Source organism: Bidens hawaiensis, unplaced genomic scaffold, assembly GCF_021521415.1.
Source record: "Bidens hawaiensis isolate Kalapana, Puna unplaced genomic scaffold, B.hawaiensis_p1.1 tig00037696_1, whole genome shotgun sequence".
Lineage (NCBI taxonomy): Eukaryota > Viridiplantae > Streptophyta > Magnoliopsida > Asterales > Asteraceae > Bidens > Bidens hawaiensis.
This window is the reverse complement of record NW_027496598.1, coordinates 121970-136176: the sequence shown is the minus strand read 5'-3', so window position 1 is coordinate 136176 and position 14207 is coordinate 121970. Positions and strand designations below refer to the sequence as shown.

Sequence of the window (14207 nt, the reverse complement as noted above, 5' to 3'; positions counted from 1 at the left end):
TTATCCGTTAAATAACTCGCAATAGGTAATCCTCCTAACGAATACGATGAATATTTATGTGTGTTCCATAGGAATTCGTGTGAATGTCGTGATTGGCTTATATAGTAGAGAGTTCTTGTGTAGGTTGGCAAACCAAGCCATGACTGTTGCGGATTTGTACCAAGCACATGAAGAAAAACATTACCTTCTTAGAAATCAGGAATGATGGGTAGCATTGACTGTACACATCTCGTTTGGAGAATGCGTGCCACCAAGTTATGCGACCAGTATATGAAAGATGATCACCAATACCCTCTAGTCATGTTCGAAGTGGTTGCCTCACAAGATTTATGGTTTGGCATGCATTTTGTGATCTATTTGGGTAAAACAACGACATCAATGTTTTTAAAAAAATCTCCAATATTTCTTACTGAACTAAATGGAATCGCCTCTAAGTGTCAATTTCATGTAAACGGAAGATTATAAACGCGAGTGCTATCTTACCGGTGGTCTACCCTCCATGGTCAACGTTTTGTGAAAACGTGCCCATATTTCGTCTTGGCAAATGAAAAAGAGTTCAAGAAGGTACAAGAGTCAACAAGAAAATATGTGGAGCGATCATTCGGTGTTCTAAAGGCAATATAAGGTATTCTTAGATGATTCATGCGGGCTATGATTTTAGACAAGATTAAGGTGATGCATGTTTGCATTTTGTTGCACAACATGATCCTAAAGGATAACGAAAATGTGATAGTACCAGTATACATAAAAGATCCACCGTTCGAGCATGTTTTATCACCGCAGTTGATGGATGAAATTAAACACATATTTTCAAAAGAGTTCAAAATAAATAAAAGAAGTTAGATTTGGGTATTTGAAATGTTAGTTAAGTCCTCTCCATTCTTTTCAATTTTTCAATGTGGGGTAGTTGTAGAAAGCTTGAGTTTTTTAATGGAGACTCCGATTCGATTTCAACTTACAATACTTTGTGGAGGACATGAGTGGCTCAATGAATGAAAACCGAGATCTTTGTGATATCCGGTTCAATCCTAAGGGCGTCAAGGATGGGCGAGGTGGGTTTTCCCTAAAATTGGAGATAACTTGAGACGCTTAAGGGTTCACTACGGCTGAATTGAGCCAACTAGCGTTGATTTTTTTACTATTGGGTCATCCCTTATAAAATACCTAGGCAATTATCATTTGGATAGTTAAAAAAAATAAAAATATAAACTACTTCATCACGATATAAATAAATCAATAAAACAGCAAAGAGAAGTTTGTGAGGTCATTTTCTGGAAAGCCAACTTCGGTAGCGTGCGTTGACGCCATCTTACTGAAAACTACATTAATAAACATGTCACCGCTTCTTCAAGTTATCCTCCCATCAATAACAATATTATCGAATCGAAACCTCTAATCTTATTTTCTTTGTTTGTTTTTTCTTTCCGTCAGGATCTGTTCATCAATCAACACATCGTTTATAGGTAATAATAATAATAATAATAATAATAATAATAATAAATCACCACTTCTTCCTTTAACTTAATATAATTCATTTCACTCTCTATATTGCTTTCAATTTCACTTTGTTTCCTTCATTAACATGTATTTCGGATTAGTCAATTCCAAAGTCAAAACGTGTTCAACAAAAAGTCAAACCCAAACCAGTTTCAACCCAGATTAAATGTTATGAATCGGTTCCCAACCTACGAGTTCAACCGGGTCGAAAGTCGGAATCAAACTGTGTTTATAATAATGAGTTTGGGGATTTTTTATTAAACCTGCTTATCTTATCTGATTATGATTCCTTTAAGGTTTAATAACTCATGATCAAATTTCACTTTTTACTTTTTATATTTTTATGCTACGGTTGACCCCGTCATTTTATATATTTACGATAAAACGATTACAATAAAGTGACAGACAAACGGGCAACAAGCTATGTCGCAACCCTTTTTTTATATTTTTATGCTACAGTTTAATTAACCCTTATTAGACCGTGTCGTGTGTAGTGTATGGTGGATGGAGCCCCCACCCATATGGAGGCGTTTTGCGTCGTGTGACGCCACGTCATCATAGGGGCTTTTTGGCTAAAAGGGTCGTAGGAGATGAAGCTCATTCAAATCGTTTTCTCATTAATATTTATTACTATTTTTTATATTAGAAAGAAAAGAAAATAAAGCAACCAATCATCTTCCTCTTTTTTATATTAGAAAGAAAAGAAAATAAAGCAACCAATCATCTTCCTCCTTTCTTCCCCCATCCGGCGCTGTGTGGGTAGCCCCCCCCCCACCCCCACCCCCACCCCCACCCCCACACACAAAAAAAACGCCTCGGAGGTGGTGTTCCCGGCGCTTTTGGGGTGGGAAAACGCCTCACTACACATGCTCTTATAATTGGAGAATGGGTGTGGGTCATCTCGTACGGGTTACTTAGGCAATTTTCTGTTTGTTAGTCGTTCAAAAATAATAATAATAATTGGAGAACGCGTTGCATTTGTTGTTTTAATCTTGCTAAATTTGATACATATGACATATTTTCATTTCATTAATTTGGATCCCAAAATGCTCCATTTTCAGGAATATTTCAATATCAATGGCAAGCATTAGTTGCACCGAGTCACCGGAGTTAGAAGCATGCTGGGATGAAAAAGCTGCATTCATTCTCAAAACTGTGGCCATTGCTTCCATACTACTGGCTGGAATCGTTGGAGTATCGGTCCCGTTGGTCGGCAAGAACTGTCGAATTCTCAGATCAGATTCCAGTTTCTTTTCGGGCGTGAAAGCCTTTGCTGCAGGTGTCATCTTGGCTACAGGTTTCGTGCACATACTGCCGGACGCCACGTCAGCATTGTCCAACCCGTGTTTGCCTAAATTCCCGTGGTCCAGTTTCCCGTTTTCGGGCTTTGTTGCTATGATTGCTGCTTTGTTTACATTGCTTGCTGACTTCGTTTGCACACAATATTATGAGAGAAAACAAGAAAAGCAGATTCAGATTTCTGAATTTGAGGCGGATGATTTGGATTCCGTGGTGGTCCCGTTGGTGGTGAAAGATGGCGGTTTGGATGAGGAAGGAGTCGGGAACGGGATTCGTATTGTTGGTATCGACGGTCAAAGTCAAACGTACATCCGTGAAAATGGTCAAACGCACGAGCACTTGGAGAGCCATTCTCACAAGCATGCATTTGATGACGATGATGATACGGATGGTGTTGTAAGATATGCTGTCGTTTCACAGGTAATCTTAGATTCTTAAAATCCAGCTTAATTATCTGGTATTGGTGGGGCCCGTGAGTTTACTGTTACAAAAAAAGTAACTTACTCAACATGACTCATTTCAGGTACTTGAACTTGGAATCGTGTCGCATTCAATAATAATCGGTTTATCACTAGGAGTTTCACAAAGTCCATGCACAATTAGACCGTTGCTCGGTGCATTATCTTTCCATCAATTCTTTGAAGGATTTGCGTTAGCGGGTTGTATCTCACAAGCAAGATTCGGGACGCTTCGGTCGACGTTAATGGCTGGTTTTTTCGCAGTCACGGCCCCTATAAGCGTCGGCATAGGGATGGGCGTGTCTTCGTTTTATGACCATAGTAGCCCTAAGGCTTTGATCATTGAAGGTATTTTGGACTCAGTATCTGCTGGGATATTAATTTATATGGCTTTAGTGGACTTAATTGCTGCTGAGTTTTTGAGTAAGAAGATGAGAAGCAATTTAGGGGTTCAAATGGTGTCATTTGTTTCACTTTTTATTGGGGCTGGATTAATGGCTTCTCTTGCAGCATGGGCTTAAAGATGACTTTTTTTTTTTAATAAACTAATGGTGTAGGTAATTAATATAAACTGGCTTCATATAAAAATGGTATAAATGTACAGAATGATTAATAATAGCTCTTTGATTTTGGATTCATGTGGATCTAACTTTACATGTATGAAGTATGATTTACAATGATGGAAGAAAAAACCTAACATGACATGAAACTTAAATAGTTGGGACAGATGTTTAGGAATGTGATCAGTTTTAAAAGTATTCACAAGCATGGGACGGGTATGACATTAGGTGATATCGAGTCGAATGTCATCCTTAAGTATTGACAGCGTATATTATTCGTACTTGGTGATTTTTTTTATTGATTGAGTTAAATACTGGGTTAATGAAGTATACCTTTGACTATCTAGGTCGAAGTATACGTAGTTACTTTACTTTTGTAGAAGGTGCATAAAGTTTGTAAACGGGCTCAGCTTCATAAGCTATTTGAGATCATCTCGTTAAAAAGCTTATATCAAGCCAAGTTTAAATAAGCTCAAGCCCCGAAGTTTATATACTAAGCTTGATTAGACTCGTGAGACTAAACTAGTAGTATATTTATATAAATAAATATAATTATTTTTATTTAATGTAGTAAATCTATAATTACACAAAAAGTAACTAAATAATATATTAGTTTATATATAGTTATAACTAATTAAATATGTATTTGAATGAAATAAATATAACCTTTGATCTTTAATAAGTAATAAACAAACTGAACTCTAGCCAAATTAGATCTTTAAAAATTTTAATCACGAGTCAAGTTCAACCTTTAGAAAAAAAATAAAAATAAATTGACTTTGAACTTAAATAAACTCGGACTCGAATTGTTTACATGTGTTGTGTTGATTACACAATATTAGATTTTCACTTTTAAAAGACACCCTAATTCCTAACACTAGTTAATACCATTAACTATATTTTCTCTATAGTGACCTACTAATTGTATTATTTGCGTTCTTTATAGTGAAAAGAATATGTGAATATTGTCTTACGTTATTCTTTAATCGATATCGACAATGCATGCATCACTTGTCACGTAAACCGACCCGTCAAACCATAAACTTTTATCACCCTATATATAATATATTGGATATACTAAGGTTCAATTCCTTCTAGGACCATCGAACCTTGCTCAATATTATCAACATATCGCAACCTTTTCACACTTTTGAGATCTTGATGCTTTTCTTGGTCGTTGGTATAAATGTCTATGTGTATTGGATATGCCAAGGTACACACTTAGTTGAGGAAAGCATATAAGTTGTTTAGATACAAAGAATTAAAAGATTGCCTGCTTTTGTAACCAAAAGAATAAAAAAATTCTTTAAATGTTTCTAGTGTTTTGAAAATTGTTTAATGTTGATGCAGGAGGAAAGAGAAAATGAGAAACATTAGGCTATGTGTAATGGAGGGGCTACAAATTGGGGCGTTTTGCGCCGTGTGGCGCCCAGTCAGCAAGAGGTGAGAATTTGTTTTTGGGGTGTAATGGTGTAGGGGCTACAAATAGTAATATAATAATAATATATAATATATATATATATATGTGTGTGTATATATAACACACATATGCATACATGCCGGCCCCACACACACAATTCGCCCTTCTTCCAGGCGACAAAAGGTTCTCGCCCCCGCCCCAATTCGCCCTAAAATCGCCCGGGGGGGGGGGGGGTGTTCTAGCCCCTCGTCGCCCTCAAATGTCGCCCAGTACGTTTGGCCTTAGAGCTTGTGAGAAATTATTTATAGAATAAAGATAAATTATGAAGTAAATATTTTATAAAAAAACGTGTAGAGTGATATGAGTCGTTTCTCTTATTATTTTAACATTTAGGATCACTGGTCTTACTATTTCATTAGTTAATATCGAAGAAGTGGCAATATTGTGAATTATTGTGAATGATATCACGACGAGATTTGGTTATCTTTTATCATTTAAAGAAAATGTTGGTACGCACCTAATTATAATAGTGTATCTAAACTCATTACAACTATGCATATAAAGTTGTGCATTTATAATAGCATGTCTAAGTTATCTGGGCCTAATACGTTAAATGAACTATGTGATATTTCAAACATTTCACATGTAAATTGTATATACGAAAGTCTTCTCTTGGATTGGAACTTAATTAGTTTCTCCGTTTTCCTCATCATTATGACACGACACCCGTCAAAATGTATATCTTAGTTAAACTCATATTACATGTTGATTTTATACATTAAATTCCGATGGTCTACATCAGTCTGTAAAGAATAATGGTGCAAATTAAGATTTACAGAGCGAAGGCAATTTAACACAATCCTAATCTTACCTTTACGTTTCATTGTCTCTTTGAAACACAAAAGGTCAGTAAAACATAATGTTTGCCACCAATATTTATCACAAAACTTTTTATACAAATTGTACGTTAAATTTTGCACAAAAAAGAAATATTTTAAGGATATTCTATATGCATAAGAATATTTACGTCAAAGTATTGGTCTATAAATTGTTTTCGATGTGAAAGTATTGTCTAACAAGTTGCGACTGAATAGAAAGGTTTTTAAATGTATAGACGTATTACTGGGCAATTGCTCGTTTGGCAGTAGATTCTTTTCGATTCTACTGCCAAAGGAGATTTGCCCAGCAAATCATCTGCTACGACAAGTCACTGAGGCAAAGTAAGTTTTGTAGCATTTTGATTTAACACAATTAGAGTCCCATGTGATATTTCTTTCTTAGTGATAATACTTTAAATTTCGAGATTATAGCTCAAAAAAATTTCCATGTTAGTTCAATCATAGATACATGATAAAAGCTTTAGGTTTTGCAGTTGATGTGCATGTTTTTTTTACATATGTAACACAATATTCTGTGCAAGTTGAGATTTATAATATACTTAAACTAGAAATGAGATCATATAAGTTAAGACATGCCACTAGTATTTGAATTGTATCACTATTCATTTAGGTTTTTCAGACTTTCTTTAATGCTCAATCGTTCAAATCTAATTATGCATCAAAATTGTGAATTTAAATAAGTAATGAACCGCAACCTACATTGCTGATTATATACATTGATATGACATGATAATTATGTAACTGGATCATCTTATCAGCGGTTTTACTCGTTAAATATATTCATGCCATATTTTTACACAACCATATACAACCTAGACTTCAGGTTAACATGTTAATCGGCTACCTAAGACTTCATGTTAACATAGAGTAATTATGTAATTACTTTATGATGTAATTACATAACAACTCTACTTGTATATATAATTACTCTACTTGATTCTCACGTTTAGCACGTTAATTTTATTTGTATTTGATCCAAACTCGACTATATAAATATAGAAACTCTAACCTACACAAATAGTTTTTTTAGTTGTGTGTTTAGTGCATAATAGTTTGAAATGTTTTGTATTCTTTACGACTTGTATAGATATTAACTAACAAGATAATATGTGTTAGCTTCTAATTCTAACAACCAACCACGGAATTTCTGTTTAAGGTTTTACTTTGCACATATCAAGGGTTGGAGATTGTGGCACGAAAGATGATGGTGGAGAGGATGGAGATGTTGATGTAGTTTTGGAATGCATGATTAAAGCATGGATATCTGTCTTTAAAGAATAAAAGATCACTCTCATATTGAAATATTCCGTTTGCATGCAACAAAGTTCAATTGGATTATTCACAGAGAATAAAAAGAACGAATGTTTGTTTGGGCGTGTACAATTTTGAAGGGTATTTTACATGTCTTAATCAATATATTTAATTTACGAAACTTGTAATGTTTTTTACTATAAGTCGACAGCCCTATAAGACCATCCACAATAACAGAAACACCACTCATTCGAAAAGAGATGCTTATTAATATTAATTAACATACATGTTGGAAAGTTGCTCAAAGTGTTTTTACAAAAAAAGCGTCTCGTGTCAACCAATCCGACGAGTTCCAATAAGCAAAACACAAATAATGTCTGTAAGATTAAAAGTCATCATCCAATTTACCACGATGAGATGACTAATTTTGACCACTATTTTCATTTAAAAGTTAATGTTTTGATTTTACTAATAACTTACTTTAGTTGAATAGCTTATGTAGTTATGTGGTTGTATTTGAAAGCTGTACACTAGAAGGAACTGTTATAAATGCATCCGATCATCATGATTACACTAGTATCATTAAATCCAACAGCCGTAGGCGTAACATCATGAAACATGTATATACAAGAACCGACTGAAATACTATAAATCTGAGAAAGAACCTTTGAAGCACATGTAGTGGTTCATAAATTTAATAATTAAGCAGTCGCTTCAGCTTTCTCTTCATAGTCTTGTGGCGGTTGAAGGGTGCAGATGAGGTTGCGGTCACCATACACATTGTCTACACGGCCTGTCACCACAAGTAAGCCATAGTTAATTACTTATCACATGAAGACACAACAGAAAAGTATACCTTTTGAAAAAGTTTAGACATTTGTCATTTACAAGGGTGTTTGAAAGTGATTATGTTATTTTCAAAAATATCATAACCAAATATTCAGCTTTAATAAAATACAACGAAGACATGCATTTTCAAAATAATCATTTGTTAGTATCCATGGTATACGCATATGCGTAAATGTGCGGAGTACAGGATTTTTGTGAGAGCATGCAAAACAAAATAAGTCATTTATTTTTTCAATATTAAGAAATATTAAAATATGAGAAAATGGTTAATATGCAATGTTTGTTCATCTCTTCTAATACTTTAAAAGAAATATAAACAAAAACTGATTGTTTATAGAGAAAGAATATTTAGGTTTGTTATTCCTGTTCTCACAAAACATCATGCTCTGTCTGGAACCCTCCCATATATCTATGTGTGTGTGTGTGTGCACGTGCATATAGAGAAAAGAGACGTACATGTAGTAGGCCAGAACTTAGCAGCACGAAGCCACGGAGCAGGGTAAGCCGCATATTCACGAGAGTATGGTTTTGTCCACTTGTCGGCCATGAGTAGTTGTGGCGGGTGAGGAGCTCCCTACAAACATAAATTCTCTCAAATCACTAAAACAATTCATGAACAAATCATTATCCCAAAACAATTAAACTGACGGCAAAGATACCTTGATGACATTGTTGTTAATGTCAACTTTTCCTTTCTCAATCTCTGCTATTTCTTCTCTGATGGAGATTAAAGCATCACAAAACCTGTCCAACTCCGCCTACAAATACAAAATTGCGCGCTTTAAGTAATATAATATTATAACTTTAATAAAAATGAAAACTTTACTCTCCACATGTTACCTTGCTTTCACTTTCAGTGGGTTCAATCATGAGTGTTCCTGGAACTGGCCATGACATTGTGGGACCATGAAAACCGTAATCTATAAGACGTTTAGCAACGTCTTCTGGCTCTATTCCAGCAGTAGTCTAGAAATGACAGAGATCTTATATTAACAAACTTGATTAAGGTAATCACTAATTAAAAATTTAAATTTACCTTCAAGGGTCTCAAATCAACAATGAATTCATGGGCAACCGTTCCATTCACACCACGGAAAAGAATTGGATAATGATTCTGCAATGTAATAATACAAAGTTCAAGTTGTATTATATTCAGACGATATGTCGTTAATTAAAAAAGGTAAGAAATGAGACCTCGAGACGTTTTGCCATATAGTTTGCATTCAAAATAGCTATCTTTGATGCGTTTGTTATTCCTTGAGATCCCATCATGGCAATGTATGTATATGATATTGGCAAGATAAGAGCCGAACCCCACGGGGCTGCAGCAATGGTACCGAGTGGCTGTTTGTGTTCAGGGGCCGGGATGCCACCTGTCAACACCTGAATCAAGATGTACAATTAAATAATATATAGAAAGTAAGAAAACCATTTTCACAACTAATTGTTTGTGGTACTTACCACAGGATGTGAAGGCAAGTATGGTGCCAAGTGTTTCTTAACGCCAATGGGACCCATCCCGGGCCCACCACCGCCATGTGGAATGCAAAATGTCTTGTGTAGGTTTAGATGACACACATCAGCACCAATCCACCCTGGACTTGTCAAACCAACCTGTAATAAAAACCCAAAAATATAAGATGAACTCATATATACCCCTAAAAAACTTCTTAAATATCATACATATACCCCTAGAAACTAATTAAAATTTCAGATTTACCCATTTTGTTAAAAGCAAATTGAAATATGACCTTTTTACCTTTATTTTTTCTTAACACTTAAAAATTTCATATTTTACCCGTTTTTAACTTTAAATGTTATACTTACTCATCGACAAATATTTTTCTCAAATACAATATTTAATCACTTCATCAGAAACAAGTCATTTTCCTTTTATCGATTCTCTTTTATAAGTTTTTTAAATTTATTTCACATCTTGCATACCAAAAAGTACAAAAGCAGCCGAGAACTGAAAAAACTATGATGACTATTTATTTTCTTATCGAATTTCATTCTTTTAGATATATTATATTTAATTATTTACTAAGTATTGCTTACTGCTGTTCATTTTTAACAACTTATAATGACAAAATATTTTACATTTAATTATTTTGTAACTGAGTTTCTTAATCTCACATGATTCATATGTCATTAGTAACTATTTTCGACTGTCTAAACTAGATTAATTAAAAAGATAGAACAAGACTAAAAAAGTAATATATTTCAGAGGGGTACTAAGGTCATAAACTAAATGTTCATCTTATAAAGGGTATATATGATATTTTAAGTTTAGGTTGGATATATAGATACTTGACATTTTTTTTAAGAATATATATGAAATTCTCCCAAAAATATATTAAATTTTCTAAAATTATAGCATTGGCTTCAATAGCTTATATACCTGTGCATTCATGTTTGCTCCATCCATGTAAACTTGACCTCCATTGTCATGAATAATTTTGCAAATTTCATCAATACCCTCTTCATAAACTCCATGAGTCGAAGGGTAGGTAACCTGAACTCCAATCAAACAAACTAAGTATATATACGGTTGCAGCAAATAATAACTAACATTTACTTACCATAAGAGCAGATAGGTTGTCTTTATTCGCCTCAGCAGCCTTGCGCACCTCTTCAATATTAATATTACCTTTGGAGTCGGTTCCCACAGTAATAATTTTCATTCCACACATAGCAGCGCTGGCGGGATTCGTTCCATGTGCTGACACAGGGATAATGCATACATTCCTATCATGATCTCCTCTTGCCTACAGTTGACCAAAGTCAACAACTCAGTTATTTTACTTTGACACTTAAAGTTGACCACAGTCAGCAACTAATTTACACATACCATATGATAAGCTCTGATAACCATCAGCCCAGCATATTCTCCAGCAGCACCAGCATTCGGTTGCAAAGAGAAAGAATCAAATCCAGTAATGCTACACAACAAGTCACCCAAATTCTTGAACATTTCCTGCCAAAATTTTTAAGAAAGATTACTTAACATAGTCTGGAATTCTGAAAAGGAAATGAATCGATTTAATAGAAAAAAAAAGGTACGGTTACCTGATAACCCTGTGCCTGATCAACAGGAGCAAAAGGATGAATATCTGCAAAGGCAGGCCAGGTCACAGGCATCATCTCTGTGGTTGCATTAAGCTTCATGGTACAAGATCCAAGGGGGATCATACTGTGACACAGTGATAGATCCTTTGACTGTAACTTAGTAAGGTATCTTAGTAGCTCATGCTCCGTATGATACCTAAAAAAATTAAATAAAATTAAGACTGGCACTTAAAAAAACCGATCGTCATATAAAGATGAAAAATTTTTCATTGTTACTCTGATTGCTACAAGTTATCATCATGTAGACGACATATAACAATATGATAAATGTTTTTTCTATACATGTAACTAAAAGTATAATTCTTGAAGCTCAGAAATCCAGTTTTAAAATTAATAATACAGGAAAGAATCATACGCGTTAAAAATTGGATGAGTCAAATACGAAGTCTCCCTCACAAGCCCAGAAGGGATAGTATCTTGAACCTCCGGTGCAATAGATGCAGCAGTAAATGTCACCTACAAGAAAATAAAACCTTAAGTTTCTGACTTTCTGTCATAAATAGAATATACAAAAATTTGTAAAATAAAGAGAGGGGGGACACTCACAGGCTTCCCTAATGCAAAAACTTTGAACAAAGTATCAACATCTTCAATTGTTGTTGTTTCATCAAATGAGACAGTAATCTGTGCGAACATGTTTGAGGAAAAGTTGTAAAATTGAATATGCAAATACTAAATAGCATCTTGGAAACATACTTACAGTGTTTTTGTCTACAATACGAAGATTGATCTTATGCTTGTAAGCTTCGTCAGCAATTGCATATGAATTCACACATGTTATTTTCACGGTGTCAAAAAACGGAAGATCTTGAACTTGTACTGTTCCAAGCTTCTTCAAACCTGCAGCAAATGTGCCAGCTAGACCGTGTACCCGTTTAGCAATGGTCTTTAGTCCTTCTGGTCCATGATACACACTATACATAGCAGCCATGTTTGCAAGCAATGCCTATATTATTAAAAATATGTGTTACATAGTTGAAACAAATGTGATATTGCAATAATAAACATCTTTAAAAAATTAGAATATTACTTGAGCTGTGCAAATGTTACTAGTTGCTTTATCTCTCCTAATGTGTTGCTCACGGGTCTGCATCGCCATACGCAGAGCCGGTTTTCCAGAAGCATCGACACTAAGACCAATAATTCTTCCGGGCATCATTCGTTTATACTCTTGAGATGTTGCAAGAAACGCTGCATGGGGCCCACCATACCCCATAGGCACCCCAAACCGTTGAGCCGAACCCACCACAATATCAGCACCGAGTTCACCAGGCGGTTTCAAAATAGTCAAAGCCAACAAATCACTAGCCATGACCACTTTCACCCCATTCGCATGTGCGTTCTTGATAAACTCACCATAATCCAACACCTCACCCTCGGTTCCCGGATACTGAACCAGCACCCCACACACATCACCAGACGAGTAATCAAAATCTTTAAGATCCGAAGTAACCACCTTTAGATCGAACCCATCAGCTCGAGTTTTGCAGATATCAATAGTTTGTGGGTGGCAGTTACTTGCAATAATAAAGGTTTTCTTTTTACCCTTAAGGATATTGTTACACATAGCCATAGCTTCAGCAGCTGCAGTTCCTTCATCCAATAATGAAGCGTTCGACATGGGTAAACCGGTTAGATCAGTAACCATGGTTTGGAAATTGAGCAGGGACTCGAGCCGACCCTGTGCAATTTCCGCTTGGTATGGTGTGTACTGCGTGTACCAACCGGGGTTTTCCATAATGTTTCTTAAAATAACTGTAGGCACAGATGTGTTATAATATCCCATACCAATAAAGGACTTAAAGATCTTGTTTTTAGAAGCTAAATCTTGCATGTGTGCAATCATTTGTGACTCGGTTAACCCTTCATCAAACTTGGAGTATTTCATCGATTCAAGACGGATTGATTTGGGCACAGTGGCATCAATGAGTGAATCTAGATTCGGATAACCGACAAATTCAGACATTTCGGATTGTTCTTTTGGTGTGGCGGAGTTATGGCGACGTGGGAAAGTGTCACTTGGTTTTAATGCATCAACTGATATGGACCGAGTTTGTGAACCAAACCCGTTAAGGTTCCTATCTGATCTAACGTTTGTGCCACTGCATACGTAAGGAGATAACGAGGAAACGTACCGTGAAGGTGAAGATAAAGCTGGTGATGATGAGTTGTGTTTGGTTTGTGAAACTAGACGGCCGAGGATGGCTTTGTTTGCGAGCCTGCGCGCACGCTCCATTGTGTATGGAGAATTCAAATGAACTTGAATGAATCAAACTCAATGATAATAAAGCAAAGAGCAAGAATGCTCTATGTTTCTTGCTACTTTTCTTTCTTATCAACTTAAGGTGGTGGTGATAAAAAGGAGTTAACGGGATTACACTGGCCTCACATGTAATGTTCAACTAGTCACTTGTCATAATGTAGGATAACAATTTATGTTTTTGGTCCTGAAGTATACACTTACATTAATATTTCATCCCAAAGTTTCATGTTGTAACTCATATATAGACTGTTCAAAAAACTCGCAGCTCGTAGCTTCTAGCTAAAAAAACTTGATTTCAAACAACCCGAGCCAAGCTGGCTCATTTTTGTAACCAAGCCAAAGCTCGGCTCGCAGGGGCGAAGTATGCCTTGGGGCCAGGGTGGACCCGCCCCCCTGTTTCTTTGCGTATTAGTGTAAATTTACCCGATTTTCCCCGAAAATTTTATACGTAGTGTAAATTTCTCCGTTTTCGGCCAAAATTTTGAGACCCCCCTCCCTGCGGTTGTCTTAGTCCAAGCTTCGCCACTGTCAGATCATTAGCTCGATCTTAAGCTCGTTTAACTTCGAGCTCATGATCGAGCC

At 35.7% G+C, this 14207-nt stretch overlaps 2 protein-coding genes across 3 annotated transcripts; one reads left to right on the top strand and one right to left on the bottom strand.

Moving 5' to 3' along the window:
* Positions 1 to 1401: 1401 nt before the first annotated feature.
* LOC143589667 (zinc transporter 4, chloroplastic-like) lies at positions 1402 to 3952 on the top strand. 2 transcript variants are annotated; one of them, XM_077070365.1, is made up of 3 exons: positions 1402 to 1463; positions 2559 to 3216; positions 3320 to 3952. In XM_077070365.1, exons 2-3 carry the CDS (start codon positions 2575 to 2577, stop codon positions 3773 to 3775), a joined length of 1098 nt encoding a protein of 365 aa, XP_076926480.1. In that variant the 5' UTR covers positions 1402 to 1463; positions 2559 to 2574; the 3' UTR covers positions 3776 to 3952. The 2 variants fall into 2 exon arrangements, with proteins under 2 accessions (XP_076926480.1, XP_076926479.1); XM_077070364.1 differs by lacking the exon at positions 1402 to 1463 and having other exon boundaries at positions 2336 to 3216.
* A 3958-nt stretch (positions 3953 to 7910) lies between these two features.
* Positions 7911 to 13756, bottom strand: LOC143589663 (glycine dehydrogenase (decarboxylating) A, mitochondrial). Its single transcript, XM_077070361.1, has 15 exons — positions 12393 to 13756; positions 12063 to 12308; positions 11909 to 11986; positions 11718 to 11818; positions 11303 to 11498; positions 11085 to 11210; positions 10816 to 11001; positions 10635 to 10748; positions 9695 to 9847; positions 9428 to 9616; positions 9270 to 9347; positions 9074 to 9199; positions 8893 to 8991; positions 8690 to 8807; positions 7911 to 8177 (listed from the first exon to the last, which is right to left on the bottom strand). Exons 1-15 carry the CDS (start codon positions 13596 to 13598, stop codon positions 8086 to 8088), a joined length of 3108 nt encoding a protein of 1035 aa, XP_076926476.1. The 5' UTR covers positions 13599 to 13756; the 3' UTR covers positions 7911 to 8085.
* Between the last annotated feature and the right edge of the window lie 451 nt (positions 13757 to 14207).

What these genes read in the sequence shown, in the direction of transcription:
- LOC143589663 (XM_077070361.1), bottom strand. Translation starts at nt 13,598, where the DNA reads ATGGAGCGTGCGCGCAGGCTCGCAAACAAAGCCATCCTCGGCCGTCTA. An exon ending in ACTTGCCTTCACATCCTGTG is followed by an intron (nt 9,617 to 9,694) that starts GTAAGTACCACA and finishes ATCTTGATTCAG; the next exon opens with GTGTTGACAGGTGGCATCCC. An exon ending in TTAACAACAATGTCATCAAG is followed by an intron (nt 8,808 to 8,892) that starts GTATCTTTGCCG and finishes TTATGTTTGTAG; the next exon opens with GGAGCTCCTCACCCGCCACA.
- LOC143589667 (XM_077070365.1), top strand. Translation starts at nt 2,575, where the DNA reads ATGGCAAGCATTAGTTGCACCGAGTCACCGGAGTTAGAAGCATGCTGG. An exon ending in GATATGCTGTCGTTTCACAG is followed by an intron (nt 3,217 to 3,319) that starts GTAATCTTAGAT and finishes GACTCATTTCAG; the next exon opens with GTACTTGAACTTGGAATCGT.